At 39.1% G+C, this 26,398-nt stretch overlaps 1 protein-coding gene across 5 annotated transcripts in view; it reads left to right on the plus strand.

Moving 5' to 3' along the window:
* Nucleotides 1-26,398, plus strand: part of NMNAT2 (nicotinamide nucleotide adenylyltransferase 2) — a 180,869-nt gene that overhangs the window by 8,961 nt on the left and 145,510 nt on the right. The window contains exons 1-2 of one of the 5 annotated variants that reach the window (XM_019804490.2): nt 16,820-16,952; nt 25,445-25,543. The exons of 1 other annotated variant lie outside the window; for it this stretch is intronic. Coding sequence is in view for 1 of the 4 variants with exons in the window: in XM_034666813.1 (XP_034522704.1) it covers nt 16,898-16,952 (55 nt within the window). In the remaining 3 variants the exon portion in view is untranslated. Of the gene's footprint in view, nt 1-16,819; nt 16,953-25,444; nt 25,544-26,398 lie in introns of those variants that run through there. 3 more of the 5 variants (XM_034666813.1, XM_034666812.1, XM_034666814.1) reach the window with 3 other exon arrangements.

Consider the following 26,398-nt stretch of genomic DNA (forward strand, 5'->3'; position numbering starts at 1 on the left):
AAATACCATTTAAAACAAATAATACCAGGGGGGTGCCTGGGTGGCTCAGATGGTTAAGCAGCTGCCTTCGGCTCCGGTCATGATCCCAGGGTCCTGGGGTCGAGTCCCACGTCAGGCTCTCTGCTCGGCAGGGAGTCTGCTTCTCCCTCTCCCTCTCCTGTTCCCCCTGCTTGTGCTCTCTCACTCTCTGTCACATAAATAAATAAAATCTTTAAAAACAAAACAAAACAATATAGGGTGCCTGGGTGGCTTAGTCAGTTAAGCATCTGATCCTTGATTTTGGCTCAGGTCATGATATCAGGGTCATGAGATCGAGCCCCATGTCTGCTCCACACTCAGCACAGATTCTGCTTGAGGTTCTCTCTTCCTCTCCTTCTGTCCTTCTCCCCCATGAGCACACACATTCTGTCTCTCAAATAAATAAAATCTTTTTTAAAAAATAAAAAATAAATTTAAAAAATTAAATAAAACAAAACAATACAAAACGTCAGTTTAGACAGTTGTTAAACTCCTATATACTCTGCAGAAATTCCTTTCTTACCTCTGAGGTAACTGAGATCACAAGGAATCTTTTTAAATCTAACAATCTCTTGTAAGTTTTTATTCTTTCAAACTTTATGTTCTGTTGGGCAATATAAGTCATATTTTCTTCACTGAAACTATTTTTTTTACTTAGAATCTAATGAGATTTATTTATTTATTTATTTATTTATTTATTTATTTATTTATTTATTTTACTGCCTAACCTCATCTTTGATTCATTATATTGCTATTGCTCTAGTGATACCTAATAATGTTGGCTATAAACATTCCTTAAATGGAAATATAATGACAAGACTTAGCCACTTATTGGATGTGAGTGAGGGAGGGGAAGAAATCAAGGAGACTTCCAGGTTTCTGCTTGGGAAACTGAATGGAAATAGAAAACATAAGAAATTAGTTGGAGAGATGTATAGATGTGAAGATAAGAATTCGTTTTAGACAAGTTGAACTTCAGTTGTCTGGGGTTGAAAAAGTCTTGTGGATCTGGAGAATTTGCGAGAAATCTGAGCCAGAGTTGTAGATTAGGCCTCATCAGCGTGCACATGGTAATTGAAGTTACTTGAGGATTTTCAGAAAGCTTGCCTATGAAAATGAGAGAGCTAGGAGAGGTTTTATCTTATAAAGAGGTGAAAGATTTCTGCAAGAAAGGATCCAGGATAGAAAACTAATAGATAACAGAGGCCAAGCAGACAGGAGCATGTCTTCTGAGGAAACTGGAGAAGATAGATTTTCAGGACACAAGGGCAGAAAGGGGGAATCTCTTTTCTGGTAGAATAATAATAAGATTGTAATTGTGGGGTTTCCCTCCCACTACTCTCATCCCTATCTCTTTTATCTCATGCCCCTATAGATTTCAAAACTTAAGGTTACAAAGTCACGTAGACTGAAGAATCCAGGACAAAGACTGATGATTTAAGACTAAGGCTTTCAACATCATCATATATTTTTTAAAAAATTCCTCTAATTTTATACAGAAAATCAGAGAGAAGAGCAAGAAACAAGGAGACTTTGTACTCTGCCTCCCACCTGAAATCAGAAGCCCTGAGGAGATTTATAGATATTCTAAATCATTTTCTGGCATTGGGGAATAGAATAAAAACCTCAATCCCCATTACTATATAAAGCCAAAGAAAGTAGCAAGACCACAATGGCATCCACAATGGCACAGGAAAATAGTTAAAATAGTGTTCTGAGCTCATGCTTTGAATTTCTACATCTTCTTCAAAAACTTCAATCATAAAAACATTTTTTTTAAAATTAAAAGACATCTCTGGGGTCTTCATTAACAAGATCATTATCTCTGGACATCAGGATTGAATGAGCAACACAACTGGGTTAGTGAGGATACAGCTGTGGCCCTGATGTGGCTCTGAAAGCAGGTAGAAGTTGGCTAGGACTTTGAATCCTTCGGAGTAATGGAGAGCAATGGCACCCCATGGAGAGTATGGCCCTTTAAGTCAGACTCACAGTGAACTGGGATTTGGGAGTAGCTATGACTTGCACCTTGAGCTAGAGTTTAAAAAACAAAATGAACAAATGAATAAATACACCACCCGCTGCTTGTCCCTGGTAATAGAAGGAAGCAGAGAAATCAAGACTTGTGCCAGTTTGCCTTCGGACTCTCTTCCCCAATATCCCTGAGGAACAGGAGCCCTGAGACAGCTAGTGCTGGACTGGGGGTAGGGGTTGGAAGTCTTGGGATCTACATGGGGGCTACACTAATTGACATGGAGAAGGTAGAAAGATAAAGCTACCACTTTAATAAACTGCAAGTTACAATTTGCACACCAAGGCAAATCAATACAAAAAACATAGTGGACCCTTCAACTTAATTTTTGTTTAATTGATCTGTTAGTTTCTAACAAAGATATATTTAAAGTTCCCAATATACTTGTTCATCTATTTTTTTTCCCCTGTGATTCTGTTGCTTTTTAAAAATTTCATGGTTATAGGGTTAGCTGGATAGAATTTCTTGGTGATTTTTTAAATCATTTTTTAACTTTTTTCATTTTTAATGCAATTTTTTATCATTATATGATGTCTGTTTATTAATACTTATTTGCTTTAAACTATTCTGATACTGATATTCTTCTCCAACTTTCTTTTGGTTAACATTTGCTCACTGTAACTTTTTCTTTATTTTCAACCTTTCTGTTATTTTATTACTGGCAGATCTTTTGTAAACAGCATGTACATGGGTTTTTGTTTTTTAATCCTGACAGTCTCTCTATTAACTGGGAAGTTGAATTCATACGAGTATGATCTATTTGAAATTCTCTGTCATTGCTACCGTGTACTTTCGATTTCCTATGTACAATGTTTTTTTCTTGCGTTTTTGTGTTTGTTTGTGTTTCCTGCCTTTGTTAGATAGAAAACTTTTTTTTATTCCTTTTCTTTACCTCTGCTGATTTGGAAACTACAGATTATATTTTGTCTGTGCTATAAGCAGCTACTCTTAAATTTTTAAATGAAGACTTTATAGTTTTTTAAATACAGCTATCCTACTGTTCAAATAAGACTGAATTTTAGCTATTAAATATATTGGGCAGTTACTGGTATCAAAGTTTTAGTTACATATTTATCAGAATATAACATAAAACAGGTACTATATAGGGGTGCCTGGGTGGCTCAGTCAGTTGAATGTCTGCCGTCAGCTCAGGTAATGATCTTGGAGTCCTGGGGTAGAGTCCCCTGTCTCAGGTTCCCTGCTCAGCGGGGAGTCTGCTTCTTCCTCTCCCTCTCCCCATCCCCCCACTTATGCTATCTCTCTCACTCTCTTTCTGTCTCTTAAATAAAGAAAATCTTAAAAAAAAAAAAAAAACAGGTACCATGCAATCAATGTATAATTAGATTTATCTATCTGATTTCTCAATTTTTGTACTTAACATTTGTTTAATACCACACTTTCATTGTGAATTCACTTTTCTTTCTGTTGATATACATGCTCTATTAATTCATTAAGTAAAAATTTGTGGTTGGTAAACTCAACTTTGTAAGAAAAATTCTGTATTTCATCATTATTCTTAATTTATAGCTTAGCTAGGTATAGAAATCTATGATGCCAGTTATTTTCTCCTCAGTGCTTTGGAGATATTTCCACAGTGGCCTCTGGCATTTGTTATTATTGAAGAGAATTCTGGCATCTAATTGTCATTCTTTTATGGGTAATCTACATTTTCTCTTTGGCGGATTTTGAAATTGTCTCTTTATCCTCAATGTTAGTCATCTTCACTATAGCACATCTAGGTATGAATTTTATTTTCATTGTTTTTCACCTAATATGTGCTTTCATTTCAAGAACTTTAGAAAATCCTCAGTATAATCTCCCCAAATATTACTTTTACCATACCTTTTATTCTGTCTTTCTGACATTGCTAATTAGGTACATCCTTAATGTATTCTGTCTATATGTTGCTGTGTAACGAATCACTCCAAAACATAGTGGCGTGAAACATTACCATTTTATTATACTTAACAGATACTGTATGATAGAAATTCAGGGATAGCTTCACTTGGCTTCATTATATTCAGGGTGTCAGATGAAAAAATTTGAACAGCTGGTAGTCATGTGAATGACTCGGTTGGTTTGTTGTTGTTGTTTTTTTTCCACTCCTATGTCTAGGCTACAGTGACAAAGGCTGGATTCTCCTGGAACTGTAGGTTGGAGTACCTACACGTGACTTCTCTGTGTGGTTTAGGTTTCCTCACATTGTAGTAACCATCTTTCATCTGTGTGAAAAATGAATATATGTGTATGTTTGTAAATACACAGAATATCATGGAAGGATATTTAAGAAATTAGTTAATAGTGATTGCCCTTAGAGAAGAAAATAGGATCACTGAGGGACAGAAAAAGGACAGAAATATACTTTTAATGATATACTCTTTGGTACCCTTTGCATTTTCTAACATGTGAATGCATTATCTATTAAAAAATAAAAATTAAAACCTAAAATCCCCAGCCATGCAGATAGCCATTTATTTATTAATTAAATGTAAATCGACACTCCCCCATGCTTGATGTTACATATGAAAAATTGCACCAGCAATTCTAGGACTACTGAGAAGAAATACACCACACAGTCTAGCATGGCTTCTTCATTTTTTTTTTTTTTAAAGTAGGCTTCACACGCAGCCCAGAGCCTAACACAGGGTCTGAACTCAGGACCCTGAGATCAAGACCTGAGCTGAGCTCAAGAGTCAGATATGTAACCAACTGAGCCACCCCGGTGCCCCAAGTATAACTCCTTCAAGTAGAGCATCATCCTACAGATTGAGTCCCCTTCATGTAAAGACAAGAAGTGACTCTCAAGTGGTAAAATCTATGGATCTTTAAAGATCCATCTACCCCAAAACATTTCCTCCTGCTAACTTGCTCCAATTCTGAAAACCCCTACCTTGAACTTTCTTTTTTAGGGTAAAGGCATATTTTCAGCAAGCCCCTGTTACATATGCTGCACATATGTAACCTGGCTAACCTGGTAACAAGATGGGTTTATTCACAGGTTCTCTGTAGCAGAAAGTTAACTGGGGAATAAGGTTGGTTTTGGTGGGAGGGTGTTAAAAAACTCTGCATGCAACCCTGCAAAGGATCACACCCTTGAGATTTGCCACATGAGAGTTCCTTCATAGTAACAGGCATAATGAAAGAACTGAGCATTTGGGAGAAACTGAGAAAAGCATGCATCTTTATGGAGTGCCAAATACAAACCTCACCTAGTTTTTATGAAATAATGTCTGGCTGTATAGTAGGGTGAAGCCCTACACGGAAATTATGGGAAGGTCAAAAGTCACAGTAATTGGATAGAGGTTGACAATAGACTTATGTCCCTCAGTATTTCTTTTAAGCTGTAATAGTAATATAACCTGTTATAAAATGGTTTCATATACATCATCTACCCCAATATTAATCAATGTATGTCCTGAATAATGCTAGCCGCTTTGGATCTTTATAGATGTTGCCAACATAATATATTTCATGATTAAATAAGTTTTGGCAACAGTAGTTTAAGCAGGATTTTTTTTCTTTGTGAGACTTCTCAGAGCCTATAACATGCAAGTATATATTTCCCCAAAAGAAAAAAAATATTATGCAATGTGCTCAAAATTATCTTCCCACAGAACCCTTTTTTAAAATCACAGCACACATTATAGACTAATGTTATATAGGACACTTGGGAAGAGCTGATCCTTCCTACTTTTCTCCTGGTCTCTGTTTCTATCCTTATAATCACCTTCATCTTGTCTAACTTACCCTCCCCTGACATTACACATCCTCCATTATGATGTTCATATTTGGAAAATGGTGATGACATCAAAAGTAATGATGACCTTCATGCAAGGTCTTTTACCACTTGTTACCGTATCCCTAGGCATGAGTATAAGCAGGAGGCTCTGCATTTTCTGAAGCAATTGCAATCTGTAGCAAGACTCAGAGAGATCTGCACCAAATAGGAGCAGACCTGAATGCTGTATCTCCCTGTCAGTGTCATCCTGTCCCCCAGGTGTCATGATGCTCTCTGTAATCCAGTCCTTCTCTTAGGCCTTGAAAACTGGATCTAGGGCTTGGCCTTAGGCCTCCCTAAAGCAATAATAGTGTCTTTTCTACCTTTCCATGTTTGATTCAACTAAATTCCAAATTCTTTAAAGCTAAAATTAAATTTCATTAGAGTTAGAAACCAGGCCATTAGAATGGTACCCATCTCTGGCCAACATATTCTCCAAGGGTAGGGGATAGCAGGAGATGGTGGTACCACTGATTACGTGCCACAAGACAGTCTCATTATATGTTAGTAAAACCAAACTGGGGCTTACTCCAGCCCTAGTGCTCATCTGAACATTTCATCTCATTCAAAAGAATAATCACAAATTCACCTTTAAAGAGCTTTCGGAAGATCATTTATCTTCACTGAGGTCTTGAAGAAGTAGCAAAGTAGTGAATCACACCACATAACTAGAACTTAGTTAAAATCCTTATTTATTTCCCCAAAGCCCCACACCACAGAGCAGCTGCTGTCCAAATACCCATTCTTTGCTTTTCAGTCATTCCCTCATCTCTCACTACCCTACTTCCTCCGTCCCCTTCCTCTTCCTTCCTTATCTTCTCCACTGTGGGTAATTTCTTATCTTTTTAAAAATTAATGTAAATCACTTTAGATTCTCCAGTTCTTTCTATTCCCTTATCACCTTTTTTCCGCCATTACTTTCCCCCACTTACCCCATCAACTCAGCAAGGAGGCTGGGAGAGAACAGAAGTGGAGGGAATATTCTTACAAGTTACACTCTTTCTCTGTTATATACATATATAATATATAATATATAACACATATGTATATCATGTGTATAATATGTAATATGTCCAGCAAAGCCTCAATGTAACAGTCCTTGCCCATTATAGTGTCCTGTAAGATTGCTAGATTAATGCACCAATCAGGTTTTTTTTTTTTCTGATTTCCAATACTTAAAAGTTCATGCCCTTTACTCAATTCCATAGCATAGCAAATGGTGTTCTAAGAAGTTCTTGAAAAATTGTGTAACGAGCTGTGTGAGATTAAAACAAATGGACAGAATATCCAGGTATTGGTCATTCATAGGAGTAAAGCTGCCTATCTATCACCCTCTGCTCAGATGGTCTGAGCTCACAGGGGAAGACCCTTTTATGTCTGTCTTGTGCTAAGCGAGATAAGGAAACCATTGAGTCGGAACTAGGTCATCTGCCTCCCACTGCTTATCACAGTCATCAGAGCAGATTTCTTAGCTTAGAAGTTTCATGTCTTTTAAATGGATTCCGTGTTCTCTTTTCTTCTCTACAAACCGGGACTTTGCTAATCATCCCACCTTCACGCAAGTTTATATGTCGTGTGTGTGTGTGTGTGTGTGTGTGTGTGTGTGTGTGTGTGTGTGTATAGGTTTGTGTGATACTTCTCAGCTTATAACTTTTGACTTGCATATCTAATCATTTACTGGACAAATACTTCATATGTAAACTATGCAAAAACACATATCCAGGCTGAGTTTAAGATGTTAGAATCAGAAGTAAGAATTTCAGAGAAACTAAACTTGAACAAGAAATAGAAAATGTCAGCATATACTCCCCAGTCCTCCTGCTGCTTGATCTTGGTCAGAGTGAAATCAGGATTCAGTGGTGAAGACCACATCCTGTTACCATGGAAATTATTGTACTGTCACAAATTTAGTACTATGACTTCATGGTGAAGAGGAACAGATGGTCTGGAAAAGAATGGAGGCCTAGGGTTAGCAAAATTGTTTGGTGAATAAGCCATCTTAGATCCCTTCTGGAAGTAGGTAAGAACATAAATAATGAGCAAAAACTACTTCACTGGAGCTTTACAAAAGCCACCAAGCAAGGAGTTTAGCCAGGGTAAAACTACAAAGCTCTTTTCCAATAAGGAAAAAGAAGCATTTTACTGTAGGATGAAGCACAGGTAGGAATACAATACAGCCTACAATAAGCCCATATTCCAAAGCTACCCCTTTACTCTTCACCAGCCTCTCCCTTGACCACTATTCAAGAAATATCTAGAGACCTCAGGACCAGCAGTAAGGCCCACACTTGCCACACTTTCACACTGTCCCATTTTTAGGTATTTCTGGCTTTAGTGCTGATTTGATTCCTGCATCCCCAGCCATAGACTTCCAAACAGCTGCAAGAACACAGGCCTGGGTAGCTGGGTGGTAGGGTTACAGCCTGCTAGGGGGCCGTGTGTAGCTACCTCATCTTGCCTGAGTGGTCGCAGTCCACATCCTGTTCTTGCCCAGCTGGGTTGGCACTCTGGAAACCAGTCTCCACAGATTAGACAATAAAACCAAAGTATCTCAGCTACTCAAAAATTGACCAAATACTAATTTTTAGAACTGTCTGCCTAGTAACTTTCCATCATGATATTGTTTGTTTAAAGGGCCATGAAATTTCCCAAGCTTATGAATGCCACTAAAATCACTCATCCTTAGTAACACGCTTTATTTAGAATAGAGGCAATGAGAGATTTCCTAGCATTATCGCCCCCTGGGGACGATTATCAAGTAAATTAACTAAGAGAAGCTAACAGCTAACAACTAGTGTGTGCTAGCCTAAATGCTTAAAAAATTTTGTTTGCTTTTTAAATAACTTTAGATTTATAGGAGAGTTGCAAATACAGTGCAGAGAGCTCATGGATATCCTTCATCCGGTTTCCCCAAATGTTAACCTGTCATATAACCACAGTACAAGACTGGCACTGTGAAACTAACATTGGTACAATACTATTAACTAAACCAGACTTCACTCTGATCTCACCAGTTTTTCCATTAATGACCTCTTTTGGCTCTGAAACCCAGTCCATGTTACATTTAGTCATTGCATTTAAGTGCCCTTCAATCCATGATAGTTTCTCTGTCTTTCCTTATTGTTTATGATTTTGACAATTTTGAAGAATATTGGTCAGATATTTTGTAGAATATACCCGAACTGAGGTTTTTCTGATATTTTCTCATGACTAGACTGAGCTTATGGATTTGAGGAAATGACATCACAGAGGTGAAGTGCCCTTTTCATCACAACATATCAGGGGTACATGATATCAATATGACTTACTACTGATGATGTTAACTTTGGTCATTTGGTTAAAATGGTGTCTGCCAGGCTTCTCTACTGTAAAGTTACTATTTTTCTCTTCCCATGCTGTTTGTTAGGACAAATCATTAAGTCCAATCCACATTCAAGGAAAAGGGAATTAAGCTTCACCTCCCAGAAAGATGATTATCAAAGAATTTGTGGACACTTAAACGTTTCAACCATCACAATAACTAATAACTATTTTTTGGTGAGGTACTTTGAGGCCGTGCAAATATTCTGTTTCTAATTTTAGGGGATCTCGACTGCAGCAGTTATCACTGTGGTGTGCTGATGGTTATTTTCAATATCCCTGATTCCTTCTACATTTATTATCTGAAGTTCTTCTGTAAGAGAGATTTGATTCCTGATCCAACACACACCCTGCCACCACTAATTTATTTATTTGTTTGTTTTCTTCACTTAATATCAGTGGAGACTCACTGATATTTATTTTATTCTTTGAATTACAATCCAATGCTGTAATTACTTACTTTGTTGTTTGGATTGTTCCAGTTTTGGCCTTGGGAGTAATTTTAGGTTGGTTCCTGTGTCCTTTTGATATGCCCTGTAGAGGAAAGAGTTAACAAAGGTCAGAGGCTGCTGTATTTAGAAGGGTCTGCCTGAAAGGTTGTCCTTGGCTGGCATCTGGGAACTTGGCTTGTGAAAAGTTCCGCACCCTGATAAGAAAAGTTCTCTACACCGCTGAGGTTGTTTTGCCCACTGAAGGCACTGAACACCTGCTTCCTTCTGAGATACTCGGATTGTGGTAATTGCCACACAGAGAATGCCAACACTACTAGCCCGCAATAAACCCTCAACTAGGAGAAACATTTAAACATATGCCACTGCATTTTCACTACCAAAAAAGGGGGCACACCTGGTTTGCCCCCTCCTGGGCTGGGAGAGAAAGTCTATGGATAGATTTCTCTAGATTCTGCTTAATGTGCCTTTCCCCCTTAATGGTCTGCTGTGTAACTTTACTGTGTCATTGTAGTGATTTTAGCCATTAGTTTAACTAATTCCTGTGAGTTCTTCCACTAGCATAGCAAGGCATTTGTTAGTGGTCTTGGATACCTCCAAATATGCCCCCATCCCTCCCATCCTCCACCCTTCCCTTTCTCCATCGCTCCCCCCTCCTTCCCTCTATTTATTTATTAGCACTTCCTTTCTTTGTGTCAGTACAAGAAGTTTCAGGCTTGTATTTTCCTTGTCCTAGTCACAGAATCAGCCATTTTTTCCAGGAGCCTTGGTTTCTTTTATTGGAAGATGATGCTTAGAAAACAAGGTCTGGGCACTCGTTGCTAATGTGGTATCATTGCTTCTAGGCCCTTTGGGCAAATAGACAAGGAAATGTATGTATGTTTGCTGACATATGTATATGTGTATATATATATAGAGAGAGAGAGAGAGAGAGAGATACACTAAATTAATACTTATTTCTATGTCTTTCTACTTGTAATAATACACACATAGTGAATTCATACTGGTATCATCAACTTTAATCTAGAACCACAGGGTTCATTCTAGCCTTTATTTGTTTGACCCTAGTATACACTCAAAGTAGTTTCAAAATTCCTGACTTATACCCCTGTGAGAACAAAGTCACCAACTTACACCCCCACAGTAGAGCAGCTTTTGCTTTAGCTTACAGTAGCCAGTCAGAACACATTTCCAAAGTGACTTAGCTCAGCCTCTTTCCCCCCATCCTTTACAGATAGATAGTCTATTTGTAGTACAGGTAGATTTGTTAGTCTGCATTCTATCCTGGGATGCCCCCACATCCTCGTGGATTTTTAAAATTTGCATACAGTATATTTCACTTTTGGTTTTATAGTAAATTACACCTTGTTAGAATAGGTGTACCATTGTGTGGGTGTTGACAAATGCAGGCAGTCATGCATCCACCACCACAGGACCATACAGAACATCCCCACCACCTAAAATCTACCTTGTGCCCTCTCTTTGCAGTTGACCTCTTCCCAGCTCCTGGCAGCCACTAATCTGGGTTTCCCATCTCTATAGTACTGCCTTTTTACAGAAGGGCCGCATAAATAGAATCATACAGTGTGTGGTCTTTTGGGGTTGGCTTCTTTCACTTAGCAAATGCATTTAAGATTCGTCTTTGTTGTTGTGTGAATCCATAGTTCATGTTTTTAAAATTGCTGAGCAGTGTTCCACTGTGTGGATATATTACAGTTTGTTAATCTGTTCACCTCCTGAGGACATCTCAGTGGCTTCTAGTTTTGGGTGATTATGAATAAAGTTTCTATAAATATTCATTTACAGGTTTCTGTATCTATAAGTTTTCAATTCACTTTCATAATTACCTAGGACTCAGATTGCTGCACCATATGATAAATGTATGTTTAACTTTGTTGAGAAACTGCCAAACTAGCTGTACCATTTTGTATTTCCACAGCAATGACTGAGACTGCTTGCTGCACCACATCTTACCCAGCATTTGAAATTGTCAATTAAAAAAATTTTTTAGCCATTGTCATGGAGGTATCTATTACGGTTTTCATTTGTATTTCCCTAATGATTTATGTCTCAGACATCTTTTTATATGCTTTTCTCCATTTGTATGTTTTCTTTCAGAAAGTATCTCTTGTCTCTCTTTTTTTTCCCCCATGGGGTTATTTGTGCTCTTGCTGAATTATGAGTTCTTTATATTCTGGCTACAAGTCCTTTATTGGACATATGATTTGCAAATATTTTCTCCACCTCTATAGTTCATCATTCTTTTAACCTTTTTTTCCTCAAAATCAAAGTTTTTAATTTCAGTAAGTCCAATTTATTAATTTTTTCCTTTTATGAATTGTGCTTATGGCGTCATATCTAAAAACTAATTACCAAACCCAAGATGATACATATTTCTGTATTTTCTTTTGAAAGCTTGATAGTTCTACATTTTACATTCAGGTATATGATCCATTTTGAGTTGACTTTTACATAAGGTGTGAAGCATGTGTTAAAGTTATTTTTTTCCCTTTTTTCCTGCATATGTATGTTGAAATGTTTTAGCACTATTTGTTGGAAAGATTATACTTTCTCCATTGAGTTGACTTTGCACCTTGTCAAAAGCCAGTTGACTGGGACGCCTGGGTGGCTCTGTCGTTAAGCGTCTGCCTTCGGCTCAGGGCGTGATCCCGGTGTTCTGGGATCGAGCCCCGCATCAGGCTCCTCCACTGGGAGCCTGCTTCTTCCTCTCCCACTCCGCCTGCTTGTGTTCTCTCTCTCCCTGGCTGTCTCTCTCTGTCAAATAAATAAATAAAATCTTTAAAAAAAAAATCAGTTGACTATATTTTAATGACTCTATTTCAGGGTTTTTCTGCTTCATTGATCTATGTGTCTCTCCTTTGCCAATTCCATACTATTTTGATTACTATAACTTTATAGCAAATCTTAAAATTGAGTAGTATGACTCCTCTCTCTCCATATATATATATATACTTATATATAAATATATGTATATACTTATATGTATATTTATTTTTGTTTGTATTTATTTATATATATAAACTATATTTACTTCATATATATGGTATATATAATATTTTATATATAATATGTAAATACATACAAATGTATATTTATATATAAAATATATAGGTAAATATATATAAGTAAATATATTTATATATATTATGTATCACATATATTATTCCCCAGTCCAGTTCTAACATCTATCTCATGTCTGAGTTTACTTATGATGAGTGCTTTGTCTATTCAGCTGCCAGCCTGGATGTTTTAAATGCATTATCTCAAAGTTTTCAAATGCATCTATGAGTTTAAAGAGGATTTTTAAAATGTTGTGACTACATTTTATGATCATCTAATATGAGATTATTCTGGATCTTGTCACAAAGTGTTAGTCCTCATGTTTGTTTCTAGCTGTGTTTGTACCAATGAATATCTAAAGTAACAGCATATAGTATTTAGTGAGTGGAAAAGCATGTCAGACTCCTGTAAATTTTGCATGCCTTAAAGTTAAAATGACAATTGTTTTCCTGCATATACTGCTGTAGTTATGTTGATTAATTTTACCAGTTATATAGAGAAAACTAAGCTTTTACAGTGACAATAATAACTGGAAAGATATTTTCATAGAAAAATACTTTCGCTTAAGTTAATTAATAACTTGGAATTTTGGGTAAACATGATGAAGATGACTTAGTGCCAGCTAATGAGTAGTGGCTGACCTAGTATGTAAGTTTCTTATTTGCATCAAATGAAAGTTAAATTATGTCATGCTAACTTTCTCCTGCAAAAGAAGTGCCTCTAGTAGTTTAAATAGAGGAGTAGGAGAATTAATCCGCACTGTAACAGTTTCATACTGCAAGTGGATATATTGCTTCAATATCATCTTTGTCAACCCAATTTTGACAGATTATTAGCAGAAGTATGGTAGTATGAACTTAAAAAAGAATTTTGTATTAACTAGTATTTTTCCCAGAATTGTATTTTGGGGTGCATTGCTGAATAATGGACAGTTTAATGTTGGATTTGGAGTTAAAAACAAATTCATTGTTTAAAATGGAAAGCAATGGCAACAACGACAGCCCACATATTAGCCACTCAGTTAAAAATCTAAGTCTACAAGTGACAGAAAGCAGAAGGGAACTCTCATTGCCCTCTCCTCCTTATTTGGAATTGGCAACTTCAACCTGAGTTCTTTGAGCAGAAGCAGCCCTCCCATGTACCTCATAAGGGGGCAAGCTGGTGATCAATAACAGGACCAGGGCACCTGGCAAAGGAAATGGGACCTAAAATCCATCTAGAGGAAGAAGCATCTTTTCTCATTTACAGAGAGATGTCAAATGGGGTAATGGCGCCCTAGCTGAAGAATCCTTTCCTTTGTCATGTTTGTTGTATTAGGATACATATAGCTGCAAGTCACAGAGCATGCAACAAAGAATGCCTTAAGTAATTAACACGTTTATCTGGAGATAGATGGTTCCAGGGTTGGGAAGTGGCTCGATGATGCCATTAAAGATTTTTCTTTTTAATCTTTCCACTCTGACATCCTTGAGTGTTGAATGTTTATCCTTGGATGGTCATCTCATGGTAACAAAACTGCTGTTACAGCTCTAAGACCACATCTTCATACAATTGTATTGAACCCCCATCTCTGTTTTTATCAGAAATAAAAATTATGGGACATCTGGGTGGCTCAGTCAGTTAAGCATCTGCATTTGGCTCAGGTCGTGATCCCAGAGTCCTGGGATCCAGTCCCGTGTTGGGCTCCCTGCTTAGCGAGGAGCCTGCTTCTCCCTCTGCCTCTGCCGCTCCCCCTACTCCCCCGCCCCCGCCGTACTCTCCTGCACTCCCTCTTGCTCGCTTACTCTACAGTAAATAAATAAATAAAATCTTTTAAAAAAATTATTCACAGAAGTAAATCCATCCTCCCACCCCAGCCAACTTCCTCTCATGTATTATTGGCCAGAACTGGGTCACATAGCTACTCTGGCTTTAAAGAGAGGTGGGAATGACTGCCTGAAAAAAGGAAGAGACTTAGCAACAAACAGTGTCTACCACACCCATAAAAGAAAAGACTCTTTTTTTCCTTTCTGTTTCAAAGGCAAGCTCCAAATCTAGTAAGCAAAAAGCATCTCAACCAACCTTTTCTTTGGAATTTTTCTTGAATCACTTTGTAATCTCTATGCTATCACATTCATTCAGACTAAGTAGAAAGAAGATAAATCTTAGTTAGTTTGAAATAAAAAAAGTTATAGAGTAATTTTAGTACTTGTATGTCTATCACTTTAAACGGCACCTTCTCAGTAAAAATCGGGCTAGCTGGCAGAGGCCAAGAATGAATCCTTCAGACGAAGCTTTAAGAAATGGACATCTTTGTATACAAATGGGTCTGCCAAGCTTCTTAAACATTTTCTTCTGCAACCCTGTTGAGTATGGGTATTTTTTCTGTATGCAGGATGGAGGAGTGGTCGATCAAGGGCACAACTAAAGGAAACTGAGGCAAATTAATGCAATATTGGCTTTTCAATTTAGTTTCCTAAATTATGAGGAATCTTGGTATTTAGGGAAATCCTATTTGTGACTCTCTTTCTCTAAAACAAGAAATCCATCAATAGTGAAATAACCACTCCCTAATTACCTCTTTACATGTAAACATGGATTTACATATATGAAGTTTGGCTAATATATAGTATCCTTTTCTGCCTTGGTTTCCCTTAGTTGTATTATTTTCAATAGTATTCACATGTCTCATAACAAAAATTTCCAGGGAAACTCTTTATTTCTATGCTCCCCAAGCAAGACACTTCCCTCTCCCCCCACACACACCTCAAACAAATATACCAAACTCCACTTTATACTTTGAAAAAGTCCATCTTAAAAAAGGAAAGAATGAAAAGAAAGAAAGAAAAGAAAAAGTCCATCTTGTCCAAACTTGCTTATTTTTTTCTTAGGGGAGCTTTTAAGAAAAGGTGTGAGCAACCTTCATTCTTCCCCCTCTGAATTCCATTCCCAAGTTTGAGAAATTAAAGCTGATTCAGGTCATTCTCATGTGAAAAGTACATTCTTTTCTTCCAGTGTCCTGGGCTTGCTGGAGAGCACAATGGTAAGAGAGAACAACATGTCACAGCCTCGAAGGCAGTTCCTTATTCACTGCATTATGAAGCTGCCTCCTTTTCAGCAGCATACTTCATCTGAATCCACATCATGACTCCTGCGTTTTTCCAGAGAGGCTGTGAAAGTGAAAGACCCATCATTTCTAATTACACAAAGTTTGATTACTTCCGAGAACCCTTTTGATGCCATTTACATGAGGAAATGAACACTTTACTAGTCACAAATGACATTTTCTCTACTGTGATGAATTTCCTCAGATCATCTTGGAGACCACCTCAGTGTGTGGATAGCCTTGAGTTGGGGGCCTACAGGAAGCTTTTAAAGGATTTTTACCAAAACAGACCTGTGCTTTCCTTCTGTCAGAAAGTCTTCCTTAAAAGAGATGTCCCCTGGGGTTAAGAGATCCTCGAACTAGGAGAACGTCCAAAGACCAGCTAAGCCAGAAGACTTTTCTCAGAGTCTCACAGCTGAAGGGGAAGGGAGGCCTCAGCAGAGGTGGGCTGGTGTGGGAGGAAGCAGAGCAGAGGGGCTGGTGATCATAGGCAGTGAGTGCTGTCTTACCTAACTCCATATATCGCTGGAATTCCAACTCTGGGGACTCTGACTGGCAGTCGCTTCTGGATAGGTTGATGTGCTCAGCCTTTAGCTGGAAATATCACTAGGCTACAAAGTGGGTTGGCATAGCTTTCTGTCTTCGTCTAAGCTAGATATCATGTTTGAGAGCCAAAAGACCCATACCTACTTCATTGTCCTGTGATCAGTAGGGGAAGGTGTGTACCCCCACCCACAGTCTCCCTTCAAAAAGGCAGCTTGATGCCTTGAAACAGGAGTGGACCCTGGACTCTGACAGCACTGGTTCACATCCTGGCTCTGCCATGTGTAGTGGCTGAAGGAATGAACTTGGGCAAATCATTTGACTCCCCTGACCCTTTTCTCATTTGGAAAATTGTGAGCACAATCACTGCCAACCTCAAACCCCCTCCACACACCCAGGCTTAGAGTAAAAAGTCAGAAAACATGACTTTAAAACTCACCTCAAAATTTCCTTTCCTCCCTTCATTTAAAAATAGGAGGTGTGGAGAGTGGGAAGAGCTCCCATCCAGAGGGATGGCAGGAGAAAAATTTGTAGCCTGTGCTGGCTGATGGATGTGTGCACAAGGGCAGTTCAAGAGAACAACATTAATCACAAGCAGCCATAAAGGTGAGTCATAGAATGCACCCTCCCCACCCTTACAAAGTGAAATCTCAGACCTTCCAGAGCTGGGGACCTATAAGTGCATCCTTCCACCTTTAGTTCAGATAGCTACATGGCCATCTGTCAGCTTTAAAACTGAGGGTGAATTGGATGTGTTCATTAACTAGGTGGTGGTAATCATTTTACAATGTGTACATATATCAAATCATGTTGTTAACCTAAAATACACACAATTTTATTCATTAAATCTATCTCAGTAAACCTTGGTGGGGGAAGACAGTGTATTTTTATGGACTCCTAATGTTCTATAATGTCCTTGCCCTTTGCTTTCTAGAGTGCATCTACCAGCAATTTAAAAAAATGTCTGCACACACATATTCATGTACAGTTGCTCTTAGTCCCAGACTCTCCTCTCCTTCTTTGAGTCCCCTTTAGATCCTCCTCCTTGACAGACAGTTGCAGGCAAGGTGAGTTCCTCCTTGCTTTCATTTTCTCTTCTACCCAGGGCAGCTAGAAACCCAGCTACCCGTAGAGTGACTATTGCCTGTATTTGTGAGACAAGGGCTATTCTAGGGCAAATGCCACCAGACCCGGCACAAGTGGAGGAAGCTCTGTAGTCTCTCTAAGATGGTGTTTCCTCTTCCCCACAAATTCCAAGGTCAGGATCAGATGCATCTGTGTTTTATCATGGTGCCAGTCAACCCAGAGATGGAGGGCTAGCTTCCTTTCACCAGATACTAAAGTGGCCTCCAGATAGAAGAAATAAATCATGGAGCCAACTCCTTTTGGTTCCCCTGGATGACTGTTTATTCATCCTTCCCTCTCCCAGGCCACTTCCCGGCCGCTCTTTGTGTACCCTACTGCCCTGTGGAAATAGCGCTGTTTCCCCGCAGGACCCCTTGTTTATCTGCACCTTAAAGTAGGATTGACCCACATGACAGGAAGTGTGAGCGCTGAGGGGGAAATGAGTGGGAGGTGGACACAAACACCAGGAGCCCTCCATGTCCCATTCACCATAAGTCATGATAGGGGCAACCAAAGGGTGTTCTGTCTTTTTTTTTTTTTTAATAATTTTATTTATTTATTAAGTAGGCTCTGCACCCAACGTGGGGCTTGAACGCATGACCCTGAGATCAAGAGTCACATGCTCTACCGACTAAGCCAGCCAGGCACCCCAAGGGTGTTCTGTCTTACATGTTACTTTGCAACGAAAACTTAGTCTCTAACTTCACCCCAGTATCTTTTTCCATGATGAGTAATAAGAAGTCAGTCAGACTTTGAAGTGCAAGAATGACTTTACTACAATATGGGAACATGAAGCCAAGACTACCTACGAAATGCCAAAATTTACCTACCCAGTAGAGAGACTGAATCCGCTTTGCTACTCGGTCCCACTGCCCGGCTATCCAGGTTCTACCTCTCAGGAACTAGTGCTAAGAAAGAAGAAAGGGGCACCTCCTGGTCTTGAGAAACGCAGGGATCTTTATGAGTAGGCTCTGCAGTATTTGTGCTCAGATTTAAAATAGCATGTCTATCCTCCTTGACGGTCTGGAATCTTCAATTCTCCCTCATTCTCAAGCCAAACTAACTTCTGTAGCCAGCGGCCTGGAGGTTCTGATCTGGACACTTACTAGCTACAACCTTGAGGAAGTCACTTAAACTTCCTGAACCTTGCTTTCTTTCCTCATATGAAAAATCCAGAACAGGGCCTGTGAATGCTTAGTTCGCAGAATCATTCATTGTAAGGACCCAATAGAATGACATATGTGAGAGCACTGTGTGTACTAGATGGCTCTACACATGTAAGCAGTTATTGGATCAAATTCTTAATAATAATGATAACATATCAATTACAATTGTTCTCTGTTAGGCCCTTGTAGAACCCTGCGGTCCTCTGCTCATCTTTCTCTTTCCCCAATCATTATCTATCATTCTGCTCGATTCATCCTTCCCACGTTCTCCCTTCCCCTACTTGTGAAATACACATGCACAAAACCTATAATTCTTTCACCCATTATTCTAACTCTTATCAATCAGTTTCTTTTTCATTGCATATTTACATTTCCAAAATAACCGCATTTACATATAATTTTCTCTTGTCCGCACAGAAAAGTGGGTACAGCTAGATACGGCATTTAAAGGCGTGTGTCGGATTTCAATTCAGGAAACAGAAACAACTGTAGGTATTTAAAGCAGAAAGGGATTAAAAACAAGGAATTCAGTGCTTACGAAATTCACAGGAAGAGCTAAACAAGGGGAAGTTAGGGCCACCACTGGAGTCTAGATTCTACAATAGCTGTATTCCAGAGGTCAGCTGCCAAACTGCCTCTCAATGCCCATGACGTCAGTGACTAGAATCTGGGGACTACTAGAATGTGGGTTCTGGCTTTGAACTCACGTCAAGTGTTTCTTAGCAGCAAGAGCAATAGCAAGGTGGCCTTCCCCTCACTGCTGCCTTCCAAATCTCATGCAAGGGCATTGCCCTGGCAGAATTTAATCAGTATCTAAAAATCTAGTTGCAAAGGAGTCTGAGAAATGTCATTTCTCACTTTCTAGGGCCAAAAGTTGAGGCTTTGGGAATGGATGCCTACTTTCATCTGACAATAATGTGCTCAAGACAGTGACTTTATCCTCCTTACAGAGTAAACAACACCTTGATGGCCTAAAAGAGAGTTTGAGGGGAGGGGGGAAGAAAAGGGGCACAGATCTTGTAGTTGCAGCCTTTACAAATACCTGTGGGGATTTATTTGGGGCAGGCTTCTTGGTTTTTAAGACACATAACTCGGAATAAGAATAAAAAATTATGCATAGAGAGTAGAGTCACCCATAAGCAAAAAAGAGTTCCAGATTTGCTACATGCCACACTGTCATAGATAACTGGGGACAGAACAGAAGCTGTTCCTGTTGAGAGAGAGGATATTCCAAGTGTCTGGTTGACTGCCCAGGTTCAAAGCCTACCTCCACCACTTATTAGCTGTCTGGCTTGAACAACTTCTCCAAGTCCTAGTTTCCTCATGTGTAAGCCAGATGTATTCAAAGAACCTACTTAACTGAGACATAGTAAAAATAAAATGAGATAATGCAGGTAGCGTGCTGAGCGTACTGCCTGGTACATCATCATAGGGTCTGAATGAACGTTGGTGAGGGTACAAGCAAATCAAAAGGCGGTACAGGACACTGTGCTAATGCAGTGATACCAGAAAAATGAGGAGAGGCGTTAACTCAGGCCTCAGGAGCTCACCGAAGGCTCAGGAAATAAGTTCTGGGTTGGCATTTGCTGGCTAGGAGAGAGCATTCTATATTTGACGACAAAAGGAAGTTCAGTGTGGTTGGAGCAGAGGGAGTGGAATGAGGTTGGAAGGCAATTAGCCAGATCACGAGGAGACTTGTAAGACTTTTAAGAGCTTGAATTTTGGGACACCTGGGGGGTTTAGTCGGTTAAGCAGCTGCCTTCGGCTCAGGTCATGATCTCAGGGTCCTGGGATTGAGCCCCAGCCATGGGACTCCCTGCTCAGCAAGGAGTCTGCTTCTCCCCCACCCCTTGCTCTCTCTGTCTCTCAAATAAAGAAATAAAATCTTAAAAAAAAAAAAGAGTGTGAATTTCATTCTGAGGGCACTGGGAAGTCGTTTGAAGGATTCAAAGAAGAGTGATACAACCTGATTTATATTTTAGAAAAAACCCCTTTGGCTGGACTATGGAAAATGGTTTAGAGGAGGGAAAGATTACTGGCAGGAAGTCCGATCAGAATTTTTTGGATTAATTAAAGAGACAGAAAAAGGTGGTCTGAACCAGGAAATAGCAGAAAGATAAAGAAAAATGGAATAGTTTTGGAGATATTTAAGAAGAAATTGTCTAGAAAGTAAGGTATGCATTTTTCCCCAACTATTCTCCTCCTTCCTTGGCTTTCTTTATTAATTTCAATTAGGAAACAAAAATCCTTTAACAAATTTATCTTCTTAGGTAACAGATAAGTGCTGTCATAGTGGTCTCCAGAAGCATATGCCCCATGTTAGTTAACATAGTAGAGATGTTCATATTGCAAATTTCAGGTCATGTGGAAAAAAAGATGGTGCAGGGACTAGATTTGCATCTGGCTTTTGCTTTGGTGTGTTTGGGGTAGTAGAAGTGGGACAGTGCCCCCTTACAACTCCAACTGAGTAAATGGGCAAAGGCAGACCTATTTTTTGGCCCCTGGTGAGTGGACTAAGATAGTTACATGACTCAAGCTGAGCTAATAGAATTCCATCTCTACAGTTTGTACCAAGACAGAAACTGAGGTCCGTGGATGCTGGGAATTGGAAGTCGTGTATAGTCTGCCATAGTTTGGCCCGTGAAAATCTGAATCATTCTTATAGAGCAGCAGGAACCAAGAACCTTTCAGAGAACCTGGTGTACAGAGAGAAGGGTGATGCCAATGCTTGGCACAGACAGCAGATCATGGGGAGGAAAGAGAGAGAGAGAGAGGAGGGGTGGAAAGGGGGAGAGAAACTGAAGGAATTTAAAGCTTCTAGTTGCCAGGCAAGGACATCTTAGAGAGTATTTAGTTCTCATCCTCAAAAGAGTATTTCCAACACTCTCTTCAGTTCTTGAAAGCTACAGCACAAACATCCTAGATTCATCTAGGATTATGTTTACCTTGGCATGCTTTGCTCCTTTCCCACCAGCTTCTACCTTCCCACCAATCAGTAAGTCTCAGCTTACCCCCTACAAGAAACTGGAGTTCTGAATATTAACAAGACATGTTCCTAGGTTCAATCAGATTATTGAATTTGAGGTCTACACTATATATTTTCTTCTTAAAGCAATGTTTGGGACATAATTTTGTTAAGCTTCTCTACTGTGCTCTATAACAACCCTTCCCAGCCAAGGCCTCCTTCCTGTTTCCCTTGCCCTTTGAACCCAGCATGGGCAAATGACCCAGGTTTGGCCAATTAGAATACTTCTCTTTGTAATCACAGTGACTGATCAGGAAAGGGCACAAGATCAGTGCCAGATAATCAGTCTTCCTTAAGGCTTCACTGGCATTCCTGGGAAGGATGTACCCTTTTCAATGGGATTATGATCTGTAAGGACAATGTCATTTGAGGCTGCCAGCAGCCACCTTGTTTTGATGTGAAGAGCACCCATCTGAAAATAAAGCAATCACAAAGGAAAATAAACAGAGATGGTAAGAGAAAGAAATAGAGTCTTGATGATATTATTCAAACTCTTGGAAACAGCTTTCCCTAAAGCTAGGTCTACTCTTTAAGATTCTGCTATGTATATGATATATTCTGATGTTTTGGTATCTTAAAAACCTCCTCTTTCTGGGGAGAGACTGCCGTTGCCTGAGCTAGCCAATTCTTAGAGATGGCAAAGGGCCCAACAAAGAGCATGCCTTTGATAGGCAAACTAATCCAGAGTTAGACATCCTCTATCTGGCCCATAAACTCCAGGAGGTAATATTCTCTGCCTTAATCATCCTAGGGCTAAGTACCAGGCAAGAAGGGACCATGCCTATAGTCAAAGCCCTCCAAAATTATTCCAATTAGCCTATCCTAATCTGCTTACTCTGCCCTGCCTTGCCTTTTCTGTGGAAATAAAGGCCCATGGCCTAAACTCTCCCCTCACTCCTATCTCCCACCTCCTAACCATCCTGGTGTTTTTCCCTGTGGCCCTGCATGAAATGTCATGCCTCCTGTCTCTAGGACCTGTAAGGATAATACACTTTGTTTTCCTGGGCCTCTCCTGAGTCTCCTCTTATGACCCTACCTGGCTGACCATCTCATAAATGACTATAGAACAACTTCCTACTCACATAGATCAATACATTCTCTCTTTGGCATAGCTGGTTTGAATAAGGTTTCTGTTACGGATTTCTGAAATAGTCCTAAGTAATACAAGCAACTTATAAAATCTAAAAATGTACAGCTAACAACCTTGAGGCACCTCAACTCCACCAATAAAATGAATACAGGTTGTGAAGATTGAAAACAACAGGTCCGAGTGGTGCAAATTTTTCTTATGCTCTATTTCTTCTGAAATTAGTTAGTACTGGCAAGTTGTGAGAGAAGCTCAGCATACCACTGTTATTTTTGCATCTCATAGGTTTGGGGAATCATGGGACTGAAATTCTAGGTTGATCTGACTTAACCGAATTGTGATTTGTTGACGTAATGGGAAAAAATATTTTGTGTTTTAAGTTGCTTATCCTTTATTTAACACTCTCTTGAGCCAAATGTGTTTTCCATTTGAGCGATGTAAAGGAGAGAAGCAGAGAAATTCTCAGATGTCATTTCAGTGAATATTTATTCTTTTTTTAAATTTTTTTTTTTGAGAGAGAGAAAGCACAATCAGGGGGAGGGGCAGAGGGAGAGGGAAGGGACAGAATCTCAAACATACTCTATGCTCAGCACAGAGGCTGACATAGGGCTCCATCTCAGGACCCTGAGATCATGACCCAATCCAAAATCAAGAGTCGGATGCACTGCTCCAGGGGCCCCAGTGCTTATCCTTCTTAATGATACTTCTTTCTAAGTCTGCTAGAACTGATTTTTCTATCTCCTATCGCTGCTCCAGGGAAAACTTTATGATAAGTTGTGAGATCTTGAGTCTCAAGACGAAAATAATGATTTATATGCTCCCCCCCAATCTGAAAGAAACCATGATGAATAAATCAGCAAATATCTGAGCTAGCTGAAGAAATTTATTGTTCAAGGTATCCAATGCTTATTGGTTATAAACACCTGTGGTGCCGGCAGTATTACTGTGTTTGCAATTGATAACCAGGCTTTAAATTTTGGAAACATTTTTCACTTGTGAAAGATGATTTGAATGATTGAAGAAATTATAAGTCTGAGTGAGGTTTTGAGGATTTAGAGCTAGAGGAAGGGGAATCTTGATCTAGGGACATTTTTCACTTCACAGATGTAAAAATATTTGCTTGCGGAGAAGACAGGGAGAGTAATGCCAATCATTTTAGCTGTATCCCTAAAGACGTTATCTTGAAGAAAAATAGAGAAAGCAAAGGAGAGAGAATTGTACAAATGTTGAGGCCTATAGAGAATCCCAAAGAGTCCTGGTTCTCTCAGAATAATATTTTTACAAGGAAAACATAAAATAAATATTCACACTCTGACTTTATGACAAAAACTAAAGGAGCCACACCAACTGTGTGCCTTTTTGTTCTTCCTATAAAGATGACCCCTAATATTACCTTGGAACCAGCTTTATAAACATGGAATGGTTTCCCCCGATCGGTGATGTAAATGGATGATTAATCTGGACTAGGTGAATAGGGAGAGAAGGGAACATGCATACCACTGTGTTAGACTTTACATGTGCACATTTCAAATCAGACCCATGCCTACCCATCAGAACAGATATTTACTGCAGGGAAAGTTCTGGGTTGGACTGTCTGTCTTGAGCCATTTGGAAATGGAACTGGCTAGAGCAGATTGCAAGATTTAGGCTGTGGGAGAAGCTCTCTGGTTGCTTTTCAGCCTAAAGCAATTACCCAGCTGTTGGAAAGTTGAAATATTGGACCAAATTATATTACCTAAGTTAAAATAAGCACCCCTGAGAATAGATCACTACATATATTAAGGCATATGTGTTATGCAAGAGTTGACATTCCCATTTCTATATCTCATGAGCCAACCTTGGAATCTTCCCTGAAAATAAATTCGTTGTTAGTATCTTTTTGGCTATTTGCTTTTGTTGGTTAATATATACACTACCAGCACATTTCCAAAGTTATTACCCTCTAAGATCAGCACTTCCAGAAATCGTCCTGACAAAGCCATCAATAGAAACAACTAAACACTTAAAAAACAATAGGTGTTTTGTAGGTAACAGCTATGGAGTTCAACCAAAAGCTGACACTATCCTTTTTAAAAAGTCAGTGACTCACACATGGTGTTATTTAATCCATATAGCACCCCTGAAAGTACACAGGGCACATTGACAAAATAGAATCAGCAATAAATGACTTCCCCAAAGCCAAATAGTTAGCAGGTGGCAGAACCAGGACTTGCTTGCTCGCTCTCTCTTTTTTTTTAATTCTTATTTATTTATTTTTAAGTAGGCTCTTTGCCCAACGTGGGGCTTGAACTCACAAACCTGAGATCAAGTGTCGCATGCTCTACTGACTGAGCCATCCAGGCACCCGTCTCCATGTTTTTATATTCCAATTCCAGAGCCCTCTTTGGGGATGCAGAAATTAGATATAAGCATAAGGAAGATTACAAGAGATGATTAGAACCACAACCAATTAATCTAATCAATAGAATTTAAACTATCACTTAAGACATAACCTACAAGACTGAAAATATTTATTGCATTGTATAACACATTCACGTTTCATTGTTACACTCTGGGCACTGGGCTGGTGAAAATATTTTTGATCTTAATTCATCAGTAAATATTTACTGACCACTATTTTGTGTGGGAATCCTGAGTTGGCTCTTTTCTCTCTCTCTCTCTCTTTTTTTTTTTTTTTACTAAAATTAACTTGTAGCATCATGTGAGTATCCAGTCATTCCAGCAAGTTAACGTTGAATTTTGCTCTCTACCTTTCCATTTCTCCTGGACAAAGAAGGGAAAACCTAAAGATGTGGTAAGGCAATTCTCAGTCTGTTCTTCATGTCTCTGCTAAGAGGTTCCATTCTCTCATTTATAAAATAGGTATCATTTATTGACCACCTATTATATACTACATATTATACATCCATTATCGGTAATTTTCAAATCTCTGGTTTAGGAGGTATAGTTACCCTGATTTTTATGAGTATGGTTAGTAGAGCATAGCAGTGAAACACAATGAGGTGGTAGCTTTGGCTCAAGAGCGCGTCCTTCAATCAAAAACTACCAGAGTTTGAATCCGGCTCCATACATACTAGTTTTCTGAACTTGGACCAGTTATGTCATTTCTCTGTTCTCCTTTATGCCCATCTCTAAAATGGGATAAATTACATGAACTTATTAGAGTTATATGAACTCACAATTAGAGTTATTGTGAGTGTTAAATGAATTAACATTTGTAAACAGCTTTTAGTACCTGGGTTTCTAGCAGTACTCAATGAACCTTAGCTACCGTTATGAATTTGGTGTGCCCCAGGGCTGAATCTGAGGGACTCTTTCCTTCTTTATATATCTGTTACTCCCTAGATGACCTCATTTAATCTTATGGCTTTAAATATAAAACTATACTGATGACTCCAGCATTCATATTTCTTGCTAAACGGATACTTTTCAAGTGTAAGTCAGCTCATGTCACTTCTCACTCAGAACACTCTAGTGACTTCCTATCTCTCTCTGAAAAAGTCAAAGCCCTAGCCAGGGCCTGCGAGGCCCTATGTGTCTGTCCTACTTTTCTAATCTGTGTCCTACCACTTTTCACTTTCTTTCTTTTCTCCAGCAATATGCGTGTGCTTCTTGAACACTCCCTAACACTCCTGCTCTTCAGACTATT

Source organism: Ailuropoda melanoleuca, chromosome 8 (assembly GCF_002007445.2).
Source record: "Ailuropoda melanoleuca isolate Jingjing chromosome 8, ASM200744v2, whole genome shotgun sequence".
In the NCBI taxonomy this organism is placed as follows: Eukaryota; Metazoa; Chordata; class Mammalia; order Carnivora; family Ursidae; genus Ailuropoda; species Ailuropoda melanoleuca.